At 44.6% G+C, this 15,864-nt stretch overlaps 1 protein-coding gene across 1 annotated transcript in view; it reads left to right on the top strand.

The window, feature by feature from the left end:
- The window catches only part of LOC149445109 (cytochrome P450 2C8-like), a 36,059-nt gene extending 20,682 nt beyond the window's left edge, over nucleotides 1-15,377 (top strand). The window contains exons 6-9 of the mRNA XM_089654155.1: nucleotides 6,211-6,352; nucleotides 7,483-7,670; nucleotides 14,406-14,547; nucleotides 14,626-15,377. Coding sequence (XP_089510281.1) covers nucleotides 6,211-6,352; nucleotides 7,483-7,670; nucleotides 14,406-14,547; nucleotides 14,626-14,807 — 654 coding nt within the window. The 3' untranslated portion in view covers nucleotides 14,808-15,377. The remainder of the gene's footprint in view (nucleotides 1-6,210; nucleotides 6,353-7,482; nucleotides 7,671-14,405; nucleotides 14,548-14,625) is intronic.
- Nucleotides 15,378-15,864: the final 487 nt, after the last annotated feature.

Here is a 15,864-nt window from a genome sequence, read left to right as displayed (position 1 = left end):
CGGTTGACTAACATACGGTGTGGCTTGTTAGAAAATTCATAAAATTTCTGTCTAACCCAAAGGAGAGATTGTGCAGTCTTACTAGAGTCAAGGGCTTTAATTCGGTCACGTAGAAATGTTACCCCCTGAAGCCCTGAAATAGATGGCTTATTCAGTAACTGACGTTCCGCCAACGAGAGCTGTTGTATGAGAGAGGCCCTAGCACTCGCCGAGGACTTTTTTAAACGGGAACCCATGGAGATACAGAGTCCACGGAAGACCGCCTTGTGGGCCTCCCACAGAGATGAGGAAGAAGTTACGGAACCGACATTAAAAGTAAAGTATGTATCGAGTCCCCGTGACAATTCATCCCTAAGATGGTCTGTGGAAAGAAATGTCTCATTAAGGCGCCAGTGACATGGTTTGGGCATAGCAGGGGGAAAAAAAAGATTTAAGGTCAAAGAGGCATGATCAGACCAAGTGATGGGATTGATTTCAGAGGAAACCAGAAGTGGGAGCAAAGAGGCAGAGATGAAAAAATGATCTAGGCGGGAATAACTACGGTGAGGGTTGGAGTAAAATGTAAATTGTTTATGAAGGGGGTGTTTAATCCGCCAAGCGTCAAAGAGACGATGCTCCCTAATCAATTTACGGAAAGATTTTGAAGAGGAGCATTGCCGCTTCGAGGGGGTGGACTCAAAAAGCACTTTCCTGTCTTTATGGGGGGAAACAATCAGATTAAAATCTCCCCCTACAATCACCTGCGAGGTAGTAATAGAGTTTAGATTAGCGAGCGTTTGGGATAGGAATTGCAGTTGACCTGTATTGGGAGCATATAAATTCAACAGAACAAGGGGAGTCTCGCCATGCATACACTCTAAAATAATAAAACGACCCTGATGGTCAACCTTGGAGGAAACAACCCGAAGGGAGCAGTGTGACCCAATAAGGATTGCCACCCCGGCCTTCCCAGAAGGATTAAAGGCCGAGTAGGCTTGGGGAAAAAATCTCAAGGCAAAACGAAAAGAGCCAGTTGATTTAAAATGGGTTTCTTGGACAAAAATAATGTCTGCTCCAGAGGATCGGAATTCCCTCAAAGCCATCCACCGTTTTTGAATGGAGTTGAGGCCCTTGACGTTATATGACAGAAACCTCAACGCCATTATGAAACAACGACAACTGACCTACATGTAATAGCATGAAAAATGAATGGAATACCATCGATGTAATATAGTGAAAAACAAAAAACATAAAACAGTTGAATAACACAGTACAGTGCAAAGTAATAGTATAAAAAACAAAAAACAGAGAACTAACACTAATAAGTATCCGCAAGGATATAAACTCGGGGGTAACAATGTGACCCAAGTCGTCTAGGCCTATGGCTAGACAAAGTCGGGGGCAACACGACAACCAGGACATCGGAAAGATCGTCAAGCCCGGCCAGAAAAAAAAAAAAATCAACCATGAAAAACACCCGACAATTTGGCCGGACAGATAAGGTAAACCTGTGGGAAAATTATGTAAAGACAAAAAGAACCAAAAACCCAGGGAGGAAGGTTCATCACCGGATTCAGAAGGGCGCCCCAGAGAATCGTCAAGCAGGTGGATCAGTTGACCGAGGAAGACGCGGACGTTGTGGGGTACGAGAAAGTCTCTTCCGACCTCTGCGAACTGGGGTCCAGATCTTGTTGGGGGTAGCGGATGGACGAGACGGAGTTGGTGGCAGTGGGGATACATCTTCAGACAGAGATGGAAGTCCCAGGCGTTTTAAGAAGGAGTCCGCCTCATGAAGATCACGGAGCACAACTTGGGTATTGTCCCTAGTTACAATCAGCCGAAAGGGAAACCCCCAGCGGTAAGGGACACGGTGTTGTTGAAGATATGTGGTGATCGGTTTCAGATCTCGTCGCTTAGCCAGTGTAATCGGGGACAGGTCGCAGAAGAGTTGGAGTCTGTCCCCCTGAAATTCCAGAGACGATTTATGGCGAACAGCAGAAAGTAGAGCTTCTTTGCTTTGAAAAAAATGAAAGCGAACAATAACGTCGCGAGATCTGTTGCCTTCAGCAGGTTTTGGGCCCAAGGAGCGGTGAGCCCTATCCATACGCCAATCTGCCTCTGGAACCAAGGGTGCAGTCGCGGTAAAGAAGGACAGAAGATGACGGTGCAACTGTGCATCTGCAATAGACTCGGACATACCGCGGATACGGATATTTTGGCGCCGTTCCCTGTTTTCCAGATCCTCTTGCTGGAGCTGCATTTGGGACATGGAATGCTTCAGATAAGCGTTATCCTCTTCCAGCACGTGGACGTATTGAACCAGATCATCAAACTCATTTTCCAGTCTGTCCGTGCGGTCTCCAATCTGGGCAATTTCCCCTCTAAGCTCCAAGGCCAGCTTTCCAATTTCAGCGGATATGGACGCGGTAATGTTGCGCAAAAAATTTTGTAGCTTGTCATCCAACGCTGACAATGTGAGGGAAGGTGACTGGGTGGCCTGTTGAGGTGCCAGGGTGGAAAGAGGATGCTTCTCTGAGGCAGAGTGCTCCGCAGCCCTTGCAGTAGCATGCTGGGGCTCATAGTCCTCCAGCAGGGAGTGTGTCAGGGCAGAGGCTGGAGTGTCTGTGGGTGCAGTACCGTCTGCGGCCACCGGGGGGCCGCGATCTCTCCCTGGGCTCTCAGTCATACCTGAGGCTGGGGATTGTGGCCTGGAGAGGAACCTCCGGAGCGGCGAGGGCCGCGGGTCACGTGGTTGCGGGGAGGGGGGCCTCCAGCGCCCTATCTTCCCCATCAAGCCTTCGCTCAGGTGCCGGGCCGGGTGCAGAGTACGGGTGACTCACCCGCAGCGGAAGAGGAGCGGAGGCAAGTGTCGGGTGAGTCTTCACTGGCCGGGATGAGCGGAGCTCACTTAAAGTGCGGCCGCCATCGTCCCTGGCCGTGCAATATTGTTTCTCTTTAAAGACCCTACCAATTGTCTTTTGCTAAACTTCTTTTGCCTAAACCCAACTACAATATAGTCAGTTGTTATTCTGTAGCCCAAAATAAGAGCTGTGAGGGCTGACGAGGCTCCTTGTTATAACACAGGAAGTGTGTACAGGACAACACGGAATTTCTGACATTAACATTTTTTTTGCACTTATCAGACAGATATAACAAAACATGTTCAATGACATACATATAACAGACCAAGATATAGCAAATGAAGAAGTTGATTGTTAGGGCTATCATACACATTACCAACATGGACAATTAAGTTTAGCCACTAATCGGCAGTAATCTTCTGTAGTGTGCTTCAGCATTTGATTTCAGTGCATTGAAAATACGAAGATTTCAAACAAGAATATGTTCTTCCATACCCAGAAGTAGGGGTAATGGTAGCCAAATGGGGCATCAGTTTACTTTCCAAGGCTCACTTCACCATCTGTCCCCTGTAACCCGTGCACTCATGATTATTGCAGCCTCCTTCCTGCTCTATCCTAAACTCTCTAACCCACATCTTCAACCTCTCACTCTACATGGGCACCTTTCCCTCCCCGCTCAAACATGCACTGGTTACCCCCATACTTAAAAAACCCTTGCTGGACCCCACCTGTTTGAATAACTTAAGATCCATCTCCCTGCCCCCTTTTGCCTCTAAGCTTTTTGAGCACCTTGTTCACAACCATATGAACTGTTATCTCACCGACAATAACCTTCTCGATACAGTCTGGCTTCCGCCCTCAACATTCCACTCTGAAACTTCCCTACTAAAACTCACTAACAACCTACTAACTGCTAAAACCAATGGCCATTACTCCATACTTATACTCCTAGACCTTTCCGCTGCCTTTGACACAGTTGACCACCCGCTCCTCCTCAGTAAACTCCACTCCATCAGCCTCTGTTACTCTGCTCTCTCCTGGTTCTCCTCTTACCTTTCTCTGCACAGTTTCAGCGTCACATACAACTCCTACGCTCCTCTCCCTCTTTCCGTTGGGGTACTCCAAGGCTCTGTCCTTGGGCCCCTCCTTTTCTCTCTCTGCATCTCCTCCCTGGGCCAGTTGATAACCTCCCATGGCTTCCAATACCACCTCTATGCTGATGGCACCCAGATCTATCTCTCCACTCACCAGCTCACCCCCTCAATCTCCTCACGTATCACAAATCTACTAAGCGACATATCAGCATGGATGTCACATCACTACCTTAAACTCAATCTTTCCAAAACTGAGCTTGTAATATTTCCCCCCCCCGATCCCCCACTCACGACTTTACCATTAAGATCAACAGCACAACCATTGGTCCTTCCCCTCATGCCAGGGTACTAGGTGTAATCCTAGACTCTGACCTCTCCTTTGGGCCCCACATCCAATCACTGGCTAAATCCTGCCACCGCAACCTCCAGCACATTTCCAAAATCCGCCCCTTTCTGACCAATGACACCAAAAAACAACTTATCCACGCCTTGATTTTATCCCGCCTTGATTACGGCAACTCCCTCCTCACTGGTCTACCTCTACACAGATTATCACCTCGTCAGTCTATTATAAATGCTGCTGCTAGACTCAAACACCTTACCAACCAATCAGTGACTGCTGCCCCTCTCTGCCAATCCCTTCACTGGCTTCCACTAACCCAACGTATAAAATTCAAAATACTAACCACAACATACAAAGTCATGCACAACACTGCCCTAGCTACATCACCAACCTCATCCGCAGATATCGCCCGAATTGCCCGCTCCTCCCAAGACATCTTCCTCTCTAGCTCCCTTGTCACTTGCTCCCACGCTCACCTCCAGGACTTCTCAAGTGCCTCTCCCATCCTCTGGAACTCCCTACCGCAGTATGTCCGGTCAGCCCCCACCCTGTCTGCCTTGAGGCGATCTTTGAAAACTCACTTATTCAGGGAAGTCTACCCCACCTCCACCTAAGAACTGTACTTGAATCACCTCCACTAGATCATCCCCTGCAGCTATCACCTTTTGAATCACATCCCCCTTCCTTTAGATTGTGAAGTCCACTAGCAGGGCCCTCCTATTCCTTCTGTACTGAAATATATTGTAATTGTACTGTCTCCCTTATATTGTAAAGCACTGCACAAACTGTTGGCACTATATAAATCCTGTATAATATAATAATAATAATAATAAGTTTCACTTTGAAAAGGATTGTCAGTAACTTTAGCTTTTTTTTTGATTTTGTGATTTTTTTTGATAGGGTGGAAGAAGGTTAGAACTGCTGTCGGGTTTTTATTGCTCTCTTTAGGGTTGGTTCACACCTGAATCGCACAGGAACACAGTCTGCATTCCTGTGCAATTCCTGTGCGCCTCAGTACAGTACAGTGCGATTTTCAGCCCATTCATTTTAATGGGATGAAAATCACACAGGATAGTGCAAAAAGGAGCATTTGGGATGTTGTTAGGAATATATTGACACCTGCAGCAGATAGCACACCCAGTGTTCCCACACCGCATTCCGGTGTTACCCGGCCCCTAGATTGTGAAGAATCATCTACACCTTCTCTCTTAAATATAAAAGTGAGAGCTAAATTAGGCTGACATCTCATTCATTTAATCCACAATATTTTTCATTGAAAATTAAATCCGTCTAAAGGTGAAAGTCCTCCTACAGCAACCCCAGAACCCTCCCCGCAAGTCTTACTTTTCTAAAGAAAAAAAAAAAATCTATACATACCTTTTTCCTGAAGTCTTCCAGGTGGTCTGGTGATGTCATGGTCCTTCCTTTTCTTTATTTGGGGGGGGCATTGCTCATATAATGAGCATCAGTGTGACCTAATCCTTGTGGCTCAGCCTGCGTGATGACGCAGCCTCGGGGAAAAAAGGTGGTGGGTGTCAATAACAGGCAGTACTCACATAAAATAGGCAAAATTACATGACTCTCATTCTGCCAGAAGAAGACCAGCACTGCTAGGTGGAGATGCAGCTGGGACAATGCTGGATTATGAATAGGGTAAATACAGCCTGGCACATTTTCTATGGAGAGAGTGGTGTGGGGGGCTCAAAAATGTTAAAAAAATAAATAAACTGGATTTCCAAAAAATGTTTCCAATAAATATTTCTAATCCTTTATCTAAGGCATTTAACACTGGCATTTTAATAGAAGGATCTTCATCTAAGACTTGGTGTTTCCCAAATTTGCTAAAGTCACACCAATGCAAGGTAGAATTGTAATTTTGCTGCCAAGAAGAAACTTAGTTCACACATTTTATACAATTTATTTTGTGTCTTAGGAAAAGGATAACCCTAACACAGAGTTCCACTTTCAAAACCTGTTTGTTACTGTGATAAATCTTTTCTTAGCTGGGACAGAAACAACAAGTACGACAATAAGACTCAGCTTAAGGATATTGCTAAAGTACCCGGACATTTTAGGTAAGTGTGGTCAAAGACTTTTTTTCTCTTGAAAAACTCTTTGATATATTTTAGTCATGGAAGAATAGCTCGACTTCATGTTTGCATTAATGGAAATTCTATGAGACAATCTTTAAGGTTTTGGTGCATTTGACAAAAACGGCCAACATTGTGGGTTTCCGCTACTTCAGCCATAAGTAGAAAAACAAATTAATTAACCAGGGTTTGGTTAGTTAACTGGGGTTCAACACCTACATGAGTAGCTCTACCCCACGTAGCGGTCACTGATAACAATTGGTTCAGCTCCAATGAAACAGTCTAGTGGATGTCTTTTTTTTTTTTTTAAGAACTTTATCAGGAGAGGGGTTGGGGCATGGGATCCTCCAAAAGCTCTTAGCACTTAGTGTTTAGAGACAATCTTCTTGAGTAGTTGTGGGTGTTGGACAGTCTGAGGCCTCACAGCTGGAGACTATGAGACAAGTCTCTCTGGCATCTAGTTACCTTGTGCCAATGCACAACTGCTGGTATCCAGTGCAATCTCCAGAACACTACATAATCACAGGGATCAGTTTAGGGTCATTACTTACAGGACAGTTGCCAACTTCCAGCTTGTTCCAGACATGGTCCAGTGGGTGAGACATTCCCTCTCCAGACCAGATCCCTTGTGGTGAGGTTCTGCATTAATCTTCTAGTAAAGTCCATTCAGACCCTCAGCTCTGACACCGCTAAGGCCTTCAGAACAGTTGTACAGTAAATAAGGAATGGGGGGGGGGGAGAGGAAAGCTGCAAAGAGTGCAAAAAAAAAGACATCCCAACTTCTAGGACACTAGCATAAAACTGAAGCATGGTGGGAGCGAGAGGGGTCATACTGTCATCTGAGCTACTTTTTTGTTGCCAATGTCCAATTCTCTTGAAGGTGGCAGTGTAACCCAGTGTCTCCAAATTCCTTTTAACCCTGTGTCCCTTGAAGAACTATAGAGACATTTTACTTTTTCCTCAAAACAGTTGAGAGGTGTTCACCTATTATGTAGAAAATATACATTTTTAATTCACTTATAAAGGGTTTCAAACCAGTCCATTGCTGCGTGTTATTGACCAGGAACAGAATTTTAAAAACATCTTTCAATAAATAGTGAATCCTCTCTACACAGCTAAAGTGCAGGAAGAAATTGACCACGTGATTGGCCAGAACCGCTGTCCCTCCTTGGAGGATCGAAGCAAAATGCCATATACAGAGGCCGTGATTCATGAAATACAAAGAATATCAGATGTCTTGCCTATGAGTGTACCGCATGCAACTGCTGAGACTATCGTGTTCCGAGGCTACACCATCCCTAAGGTTACAAAATGTTAGATCTTTGTACCACAAGCTGCACTGTGTGTAACCACGTGAGGTCTGGGTTTTGTGATAGCAAAGGATCTCTTATCTGCATTGTGATAGCCTGTAAACATGTAAAGCTGAACTCCACACAAACCTTTAAGTATAGAAATGAAATACATGGAAAGGAGCAGTTCTAAGATTTACACAGCCCTGTGTGGAGGAAGCCTGAGTTTTCTTTGCTATAGCTTGGATGAGAAAATGGAAGCTGCGCTACCCAAAAGAATGAGTAAATAATATATGTGACAAAAACAAGTGAAAATGAATAAAAATATTATGAATAAACAATTAATAAACTGGGTGAGCAATAAAAATAAAAATAAAGTGGGTGAATAATAAACAATAAATCATAACTAATCTTGACCCAATAAGTGAATAATATATGATGAATATTAATAATGAATCACATAACGTGTGCATAAACCATGTGAAAAACAATATGACAACACAATATTAATGTGCACAGTCCAAAAATCTCTGTGTTCTTCAAATATGTGAGACATCTGGTGACCACTGCAAGAAATAATCCACCACCAGCTAGCATGCACGCTCACCTCAGGGCCCTGAGAAAGTCACGTGACTCGAGACGCAACGTGTAGGACGGAAGCATGATGACATCATTTCTGGCACGGACAGCAGCCGCCATCTTTGTACACCTGTATGCAATACACCTATGTGTTATGTGCAGTTTTTACGCATGTGGGTCTGTTAACCCTTCGTTTTTATGTGAGTAGGAACTTTATTGTTTTTATTTAATAAATGGACATGCTTACTACACTATGGGAGTTCTTTTGATTTAATTTTCCCTGCGGGGGCTGCTCCAGGTGAGCTTATCCAATCACTTCCGTGAGGAACACCACCAGTGTTGATACATTCATGAGAGCTGTATTGTTTCTGCCAAGAGGATTCCCATGATTACGGCCGAGGGGACATATACGAAAAGGAGTTTTGAATATTGAGTGTTATATTGAAGTGTGTTGACCCCTGCAAGTCGCAACCTGGAGGTGAGCATGCACGCTAGATGGTGATGGATTACTCATTGCAGTGTTCACTGGATATTCCATATATTTGAAGAACACAGATTTTTTTGGTCTGTGCACATTAATATTGTGTTGTCACATGGTTTATGCACATGTGATGCGATTCATTATTAATATTCATCATATATTGTTCCCTTATTGGGTCACGATTAGTTATGATTCATTTATATTGTTTATTATTCACCCACTTTATTTTTATTTTTATTGCTCATCCAGTTTATGAATTGCTAATTCATATTTTTTTTTATTAATTTTCACTTGTTTTTGTCACTTATATTGTTTACTCATTATTATATTATTTACTCATTCTTTTGGGTAGCGCAGAATCCATTTTCTCATTAATTTTTTGTCACTATTGGTAATATAGGTAGGTGCCAGCAGCCACCCAATTTTGTGTTTTTTTTTATTGGCAGCACAGGAGGTTTCTTTTTTTTTTGTTTCTTTGCTATAGCTTAGTAACACTAGGGCCCCTTCCATACTAGCAGTCCGTTTACTGTCACTGCTCCATAGAGGAGAATAATGGGTCCGATTGGGTCCACCTGAAAACTGACAGGCGGAACCGATCGGACCCTCCATTCACCTCTATGGAGTGGTGGGTGTATACGGACATGTGTCCGTGTACACCAGCCTACATCCAATCAAATTCAATCAGCTAAAAACAGATGGATGGGGGATCCATACCTCTTCCTGCTAGAGCAGCGGTTCTCAACCTGTGGGTCGCGACCCCTTTGGGGGTCGAACAACCCTTTCACAGGGGTCTCCTAAGACCATCGGAAAACACATATTTCAGATGGTCTTAGGAACTGAGACACCGCTCCTCTATCAGTCTCCAGGCGGGTCCGCCCACATGCAGATACGTCCACACTTCCCTGGACCATGATGTGTGCGCGGGATGACATGCCGCCCCTGTCATCTTGGCCACATCCCCGGGATCACTCAACAGCTCCGCCTCCTCGCCAGTGATTGGCCGCCGGAACTGTAGCTCAGGAAACGCACACAGGCGGCCAATCACCGGCGAGGAGGTGGAGCTTGGAGAGGAGGCGCCGAGCAGCAGCGCAAAGATCAAAGAAGATCGAGCGAGGGAGCGGCCGGAGAAGGAAGACAGCTGACAGGTAAGTGTCTGTAGCATGCAGATGGTGCTACTGCAGCCAGGTTTGCTAGCTGTAGATGGGAGAGGGAGGGAGCGAGCCCAGGCTGGAGCAGGAGTCAGCAAGGTAAGTATCATTGGTGTCAGTGGAGGAATAGTGCCCCATCATTGGTGTCACTAATACCAATGATGGGGCACTATTCCTCCCACTGACACCAATGATGGGGCACTATTTCCTCCCCCCCCACTGACACCAACGATGGGGAACTATTCCTCCCCCCACTGACACCAACGATGGGGCAATATTCCTCCCCCCACTGACACCAACGATGGGGCACTATTCCCCCCCCACTGACACCAATGATGGGGCAAAATTCCCCCCCACACTAGTATCAATGATGGGGCACTATTCCCCCCACTGACACCAATGATGGGGCACTATTCCTCCCACACTGACACCAATGATGGGGCACTATTCCTCCCACTGATACCAATGATGGGGCACTATTCCTTCCACTGACACCAATGATGGGGCACTATTCCTCCCACTGACATCAGTGATGGGGCACTACTCCTCTCACTGACACCAATGATGGGACACTATTCCTCCCACTGACACCAATGATGGGGCACTATTTCTTCCACTAATACCAATGATGGGGCACTATTCCTCCCACTAATACCAATGATGGGGCACTATTCCTCCCACTGATACCAACGATGGAACACTATTCCTCCCACTGACATCAGTGATGTGGCACTACTCCTCCCACTGACACCAATGACGTGGCACTACTCCTCTCACTGCAAAATTACAGTTATGAAGTAGCAATGAAAATCATTTTATGGTTGGGGGTCACCACAACATGAGGAACTGTATTAAAGGGTCGCGGCATTAGAAAGGTTGAGAACCACTGTGCTAGAGGATTACACAGGCGGTCTGTTTACATCTGAATGCCCATAGAGGGGTGTGGGCTGTGTCTGAGCCCGCTGCATAAGTGAAGCAGACACAAATCAGCCATCTGCCTGCTCAGCGGAGATCAGTGGAAAGATCCTCCAGTGGAAGATGAATTCACACTAGAATCGACAGCTGCCAGAGCGCCTTACCTCTCCAGCAGCTGTCCATTCCCAGTTGCGGTAGGGGGGAGTGTGGTGCATGATTCAGTGCATCTCACAGCTCCCTTTTTTTTGTACAAACTTTATTTGAAGTGTACAAAAGTACACTTTATTCATGACACCGTACAGCAGCATGATGCGCTGCACTATTGTACGGTGCTATACAGTTCTATACAGTGCGCTGCAATAAAAAGCCTCATGTCTGCATTTTGGTTCAGCTCCGGGCTGTTAGAACGTGAATGGGACACACAGAAAACAATTGTTTTCTGTGTGTCCTTGTGTTGATAAGTGTTTTACAAAGACCTGTCATGGCACTATGTGTGAATTCAGCCTTACAGGTCTCTTCCTCACCCAAACACAAGACTGGACAGTAAAAAAAAAAAGCAGCTGTCACACTGCTCTCTTTTCCTATTAACATACTCCTTGGCCTGCAATGAAAACCCCCAGTGCAAGCACTGCTGTACAATTGACTGCAAAAGGCTATTATTAGGCCACAAATTGCTGTTCGTCTACACCATAACAGGTATATTTTTTATCGATCAATTTCACATGCTCATGCGCAGTAACATGTTTTTCATTATTCTCGATCAATTCCATTACTCACACTTCGAAAATCATCGGCAATACAAAATTCTGACATGTTGGTTCATTTTTTTGGATTAAATCTTTGCATTTTGAGAATTGAAATGAAACCACTAACATTTAGAAACTTGAATGATCAAGCTTTTCGAACAATTTTTTTAACAATTCTCTACCCATCTATGGTCAGCTTAAGAGATGTAATACAAGGGCCTTTGTGATTGGATACAGATTAATTGGCTCCCATATTACATAGTATTGGTAGATCTAAATTTGATAGTACAGAGATTATATGATCAACCTATAGTATGTATAGTGGGAACTAGATGGTATACAGATCTTTCACATTGGCAGTGGGCAGGACTAAGTGTGACCATTGTGAATGATAAGCTACAGGCTTGTGAAACAGCAGTTACAATGCTGACAGCCACACCCCCTGAAACATTTTCACCCCACTGTAGTTCAAGCAGGTACAGCCTACATGAGAGTGGCAACTCTGCTCTGAATTTTGGAGCAGTGCAGTAGTATTGCCACCCCATCGCAGGAAGCTGCACTAGGTGGTCTTCATTGGCAGGCTCGATGGCTATTTGTGGAATTTGGTAGGAGGACTAAAAGAAAACTGTCAGGGATGCGGGTGTGACCAGAAGTGTGTGGACTGACACAGGGAAACGCAAGCTTCAGATATGGTATAAATAAGACAATTTATTAAAGACTAACAATACAAACATAAACGCAGTGCACCAAACCCCAAGCTAACACAAATACATACAACAAGGTGAAACAAACTTAAACTGATACAGATACACAGGTACATACACATATAGAGCACAACGTAGTCAGGCAAGCCGGGTCGATAACTATCGGGCAGGTAGGTACAGGAGGAGCAGGCGGAGAGAATGGTCAGGGTCACAAGCCAGGGATCAAAACAGGAGAAGTCAGCAGAGGTCAGGATCAGGCAGGGTCGGCAACAAGTCAGGCAGAGGCAGAAACAGGAACAGGAACGCAGGTTACAAGATACAGGGGCCACTGGAAAAACACACACCAAGGCACAGACTGCAGGTCTGGCCATCCTTTAAATACACCTGCAATCAGCCCCAGGTGATGGCTAATTGCCGAAGTGAACCTCTGGTTGTTGAGAGCACCTGCTGGCCAGCCCTGGTACTGCAGCCCACAAGGCAGGTGAGTCCTACCACTATTGGCAAGTCCATTCCTGACAAAAACTGTAGATGCACATGCACCCATAGTTAAAGTTGTACTCCCCCACACTGCAAAGGTTAACTGCTGAAATCTTGGAGTAGAGGAGCTATACTACTTACCTTATCCTTCAGTCCAGCAGGCATTGCACTGCACCTTGTGACCAGTCATTCTCCCTTTGGCACTTTGACCGGTAGTCACACTCTGATTGATTCATTGGTATGACAAAAAAATCCCAAATGCCCTTTTTACGTACCTGAAGTCACAATCACAAGATGCCATTGTCTCAGTCCTTCTCTCATCTTCTGTTTTCTTGTGTAGCACCCTCCTAGTTTACCTAGGGAGAGCTAGATCCCAATGGTTAGCCAGGAACTGATTAGCAGCTCAGGTGTAATAGCCAGTGGGGTCAGATTGTGGTCAGGGCTGAGAGACTCTACAGGCCAGCCCCTCTGGAATTTCCCCCTGCTCTGAGGCTTTTGGAGGAAGGCCTTGGAGGCAGTGGGTGGCTCTGAGGAGTGGCTGGCTGCACGCTTGAGGAACCTCAGCCAATTCCCAATAGAAGGCTTGGCAAGAGGCTGAGACTCCCTTTAAAGTGTAAGAGCCTGCTCAGTGGCAGGAGTTGGTGTGTGAGGAGTTGGGTGGAAGACGGAGTAGGAAGATGTGAGGTTGGAGGAAGAAGGCTGCCAGGAGGCCTAATGGGATGGGGCCTACCTGCAAGCCTGGAGCTGGAAAGGAAGAAAAATTTGGACACACTGGCCCCCTGGGAGAGGACCACCTGTATGGCAGGAGAGGAGCAGCCCAGCTGCCGGGTGGCAGAAATCTACCCACCAGTGGTACATGAAAGGATCTAAGTGAGTATGCCTGTACCCCCTGGGTGAATAGGGAAAGGAGCATTCTGGTGGGAAACCAGATTAGCCCCCTACTAGTGACTGTTCACCTCATTTAAAGAGACAGGAGACAAATCCCCTGCTCAGGAATAAAGTCTCCAGATTGCTGGGTGAAAAGGAGTTCATATAGGGCCTGGGGTGGTATAGCTAGGAGATGCTGGCTAGTACTCCAACAGAGATTGTGTTGCAGAAGAAGGAGAAGCTTGTGAATAGTTCAGGAAGTTGTCCTTTTTGGTTCCCTTGGGCATCCTATACCCCCCTTGCCCTATTCAAGTTCTAATCCCCTCAATAGATAACAAAGCCAAAGATCAAGAACTGGTTTCTCAGGCAGTGATATGGACACCTCTATTGGTTGTCCAGCAGAGTGCCCAGTGACATCACCTCAAGAGTTGGCAGGGGGACCTGTGGTCTTGGGAGGATTTGCAACCCTGGATCAGCAGTTCCCTGCACCCAGGAATGGCAAAAGCAAGGGACCTAGAAGGGGTCTCAGGTAAGTATATCCTGCTTCATCAGGTAAGCACAGTAAAAAACCTGGCAGGTTAGGGTTGGTGGGAGGAGGGAGGGCTTCATATTTTTCTGGCCTCAGGCTTTACCAAGCACCTCACCCTGGCAATTTGTGTAGGGAGGTTCTGCAAGGTTATATTTTTTTTTTATATTTTGGATTTCAGCTTCAGCACATTTTGTGTTGTTTTTAAAAAGGAGCCATAGTTCTATTTAAACCTGATGAACATTCTATTATATATTTGTATTATTATTGACTATATTGCTTTTACAATGTTTCATCTCTTTGAAGGGCACAACCATTTTTGCACTTCTGACCTCTGTCCTGAAGGATCCTAAACACTTTCAGAGCCCTCACAAATTCAACCCAAAAAATTTTCTAGATGAAAAGGGGGGATTCCGGAAGAATGAGGCATTCATGCCATTTTCTATAGGTAAATGGAAGAAACAAATTTTTTTATATGAGACTTACAGTCAGCATCTTGATTGTCTTGTGTTTCTGTTGCCTACAGGAAAGAGGATCTGCCTTGGGGAAGGAATGGCAAGAATGGAGCTCTTTCTATTTATTTCTACTATTCTGCAAAATTTTAACTTGAAATCTGATGAGGATCCTTTAGATATTGACATCTCTCCTCTGCCCAACAGTAACAGTACCATTCATCGGCCTTTTGATATATGTTTGTTCCCCAGATAATCTTGTTTTTTGTCTGAGTGGCAATGTCCAAGACTGAGTAGAGCATTATTTGTGAGGCTTTTATTCTACAACAATGAAGGCCAATCTTTCTACTGCAACTTAAACATTCAGAGGCTGGACCGTAGTCAGCCAAGGGCACCAGGTGAACACTCTGTTGCCAGTTACACGTGGACTGTGGAAGGAAGGTTCTTCTGTTTGTACTGCTTGGAAACCTACCATTCAATCTAATTTTTAGCAGCCTGGAATTAGAAATGTCTCCAGCTTGAGAATTAAAGTAGACCATGCTAAATGTTTCTAGGTTTTTCTTATAATATAACACCAAGTTCAAAACTATTTTTTAGCATTGGATAGAGTAGGGAGGGGTTAAGAACCTTGTCATTGTTGATAATTTACAAAATAGAACACTTTGCTTACCGGGGAATTTTAAAGAGGAACTGATCAACACTCATATGTAATTTAATAAAAACATCTGAAAATAGTGTAAATATGTTGATGAAACTTTTGGGGTGCTTGTATACATTTATGACACCAACAAAATATATAATAAAATCTTTAGTATTGTGTTATGAATTTTATTAAAAGCTGATCTTTTAATCTTTAAAACACAACATTCTGAAGCTCCCACAAGGCTGTTATTAATTTATTGCATAAGCTATAAGAGAGATTATATCACACACAATTATAGCTTCACAGTGTGCCCTAAATGCCCTCACCCTTCAGCATTTCTACATTCACATTCACTAAAGCAGATCACATGTGGTATTTACATAGTTAGTCTGGCTGAAAAAAGACAAAAGTCCATCCAGTTCAACCATTAAAAAAAAAAAAGTTATAATCCTATACCCACAGTTGATCTAGAGGAAGGCAAAAAAAACAGCAAAGCATGATCCAATTTGCTCCTGCAGGAAAAAAATCCTTCCTGATCCCCCCGAGAGGCAATCGCATATTCCCTGGATCAACTTTACTTATAAATGTTAGTATTCAGTTATATTCTGTGTATCTAGGAAAGAATCCAGGACTTTTTTAAAGCAATCCACTGAGCTGTCCAGAACCAACT

The sequence above is a fragment of the Staurois parvus genome, unplaced genomic scaffold, assembly GCF_062004578.1.
Source record: "Staurois parvus isolate SC_StPar_1 unplaced genomic scaffold, SC_StPar_1.0 ptg000746l, whole genome shotgun sequence".
Classification (NCBI taxonomy): Eukaryota; Metazoa; Chordata; class Amphibia; order Anura; family Ranidae; genus Staurois; species Staurois parvus.
This window is presented reverse-complemented; position numbering and strand designations above follow the sequence as displayed.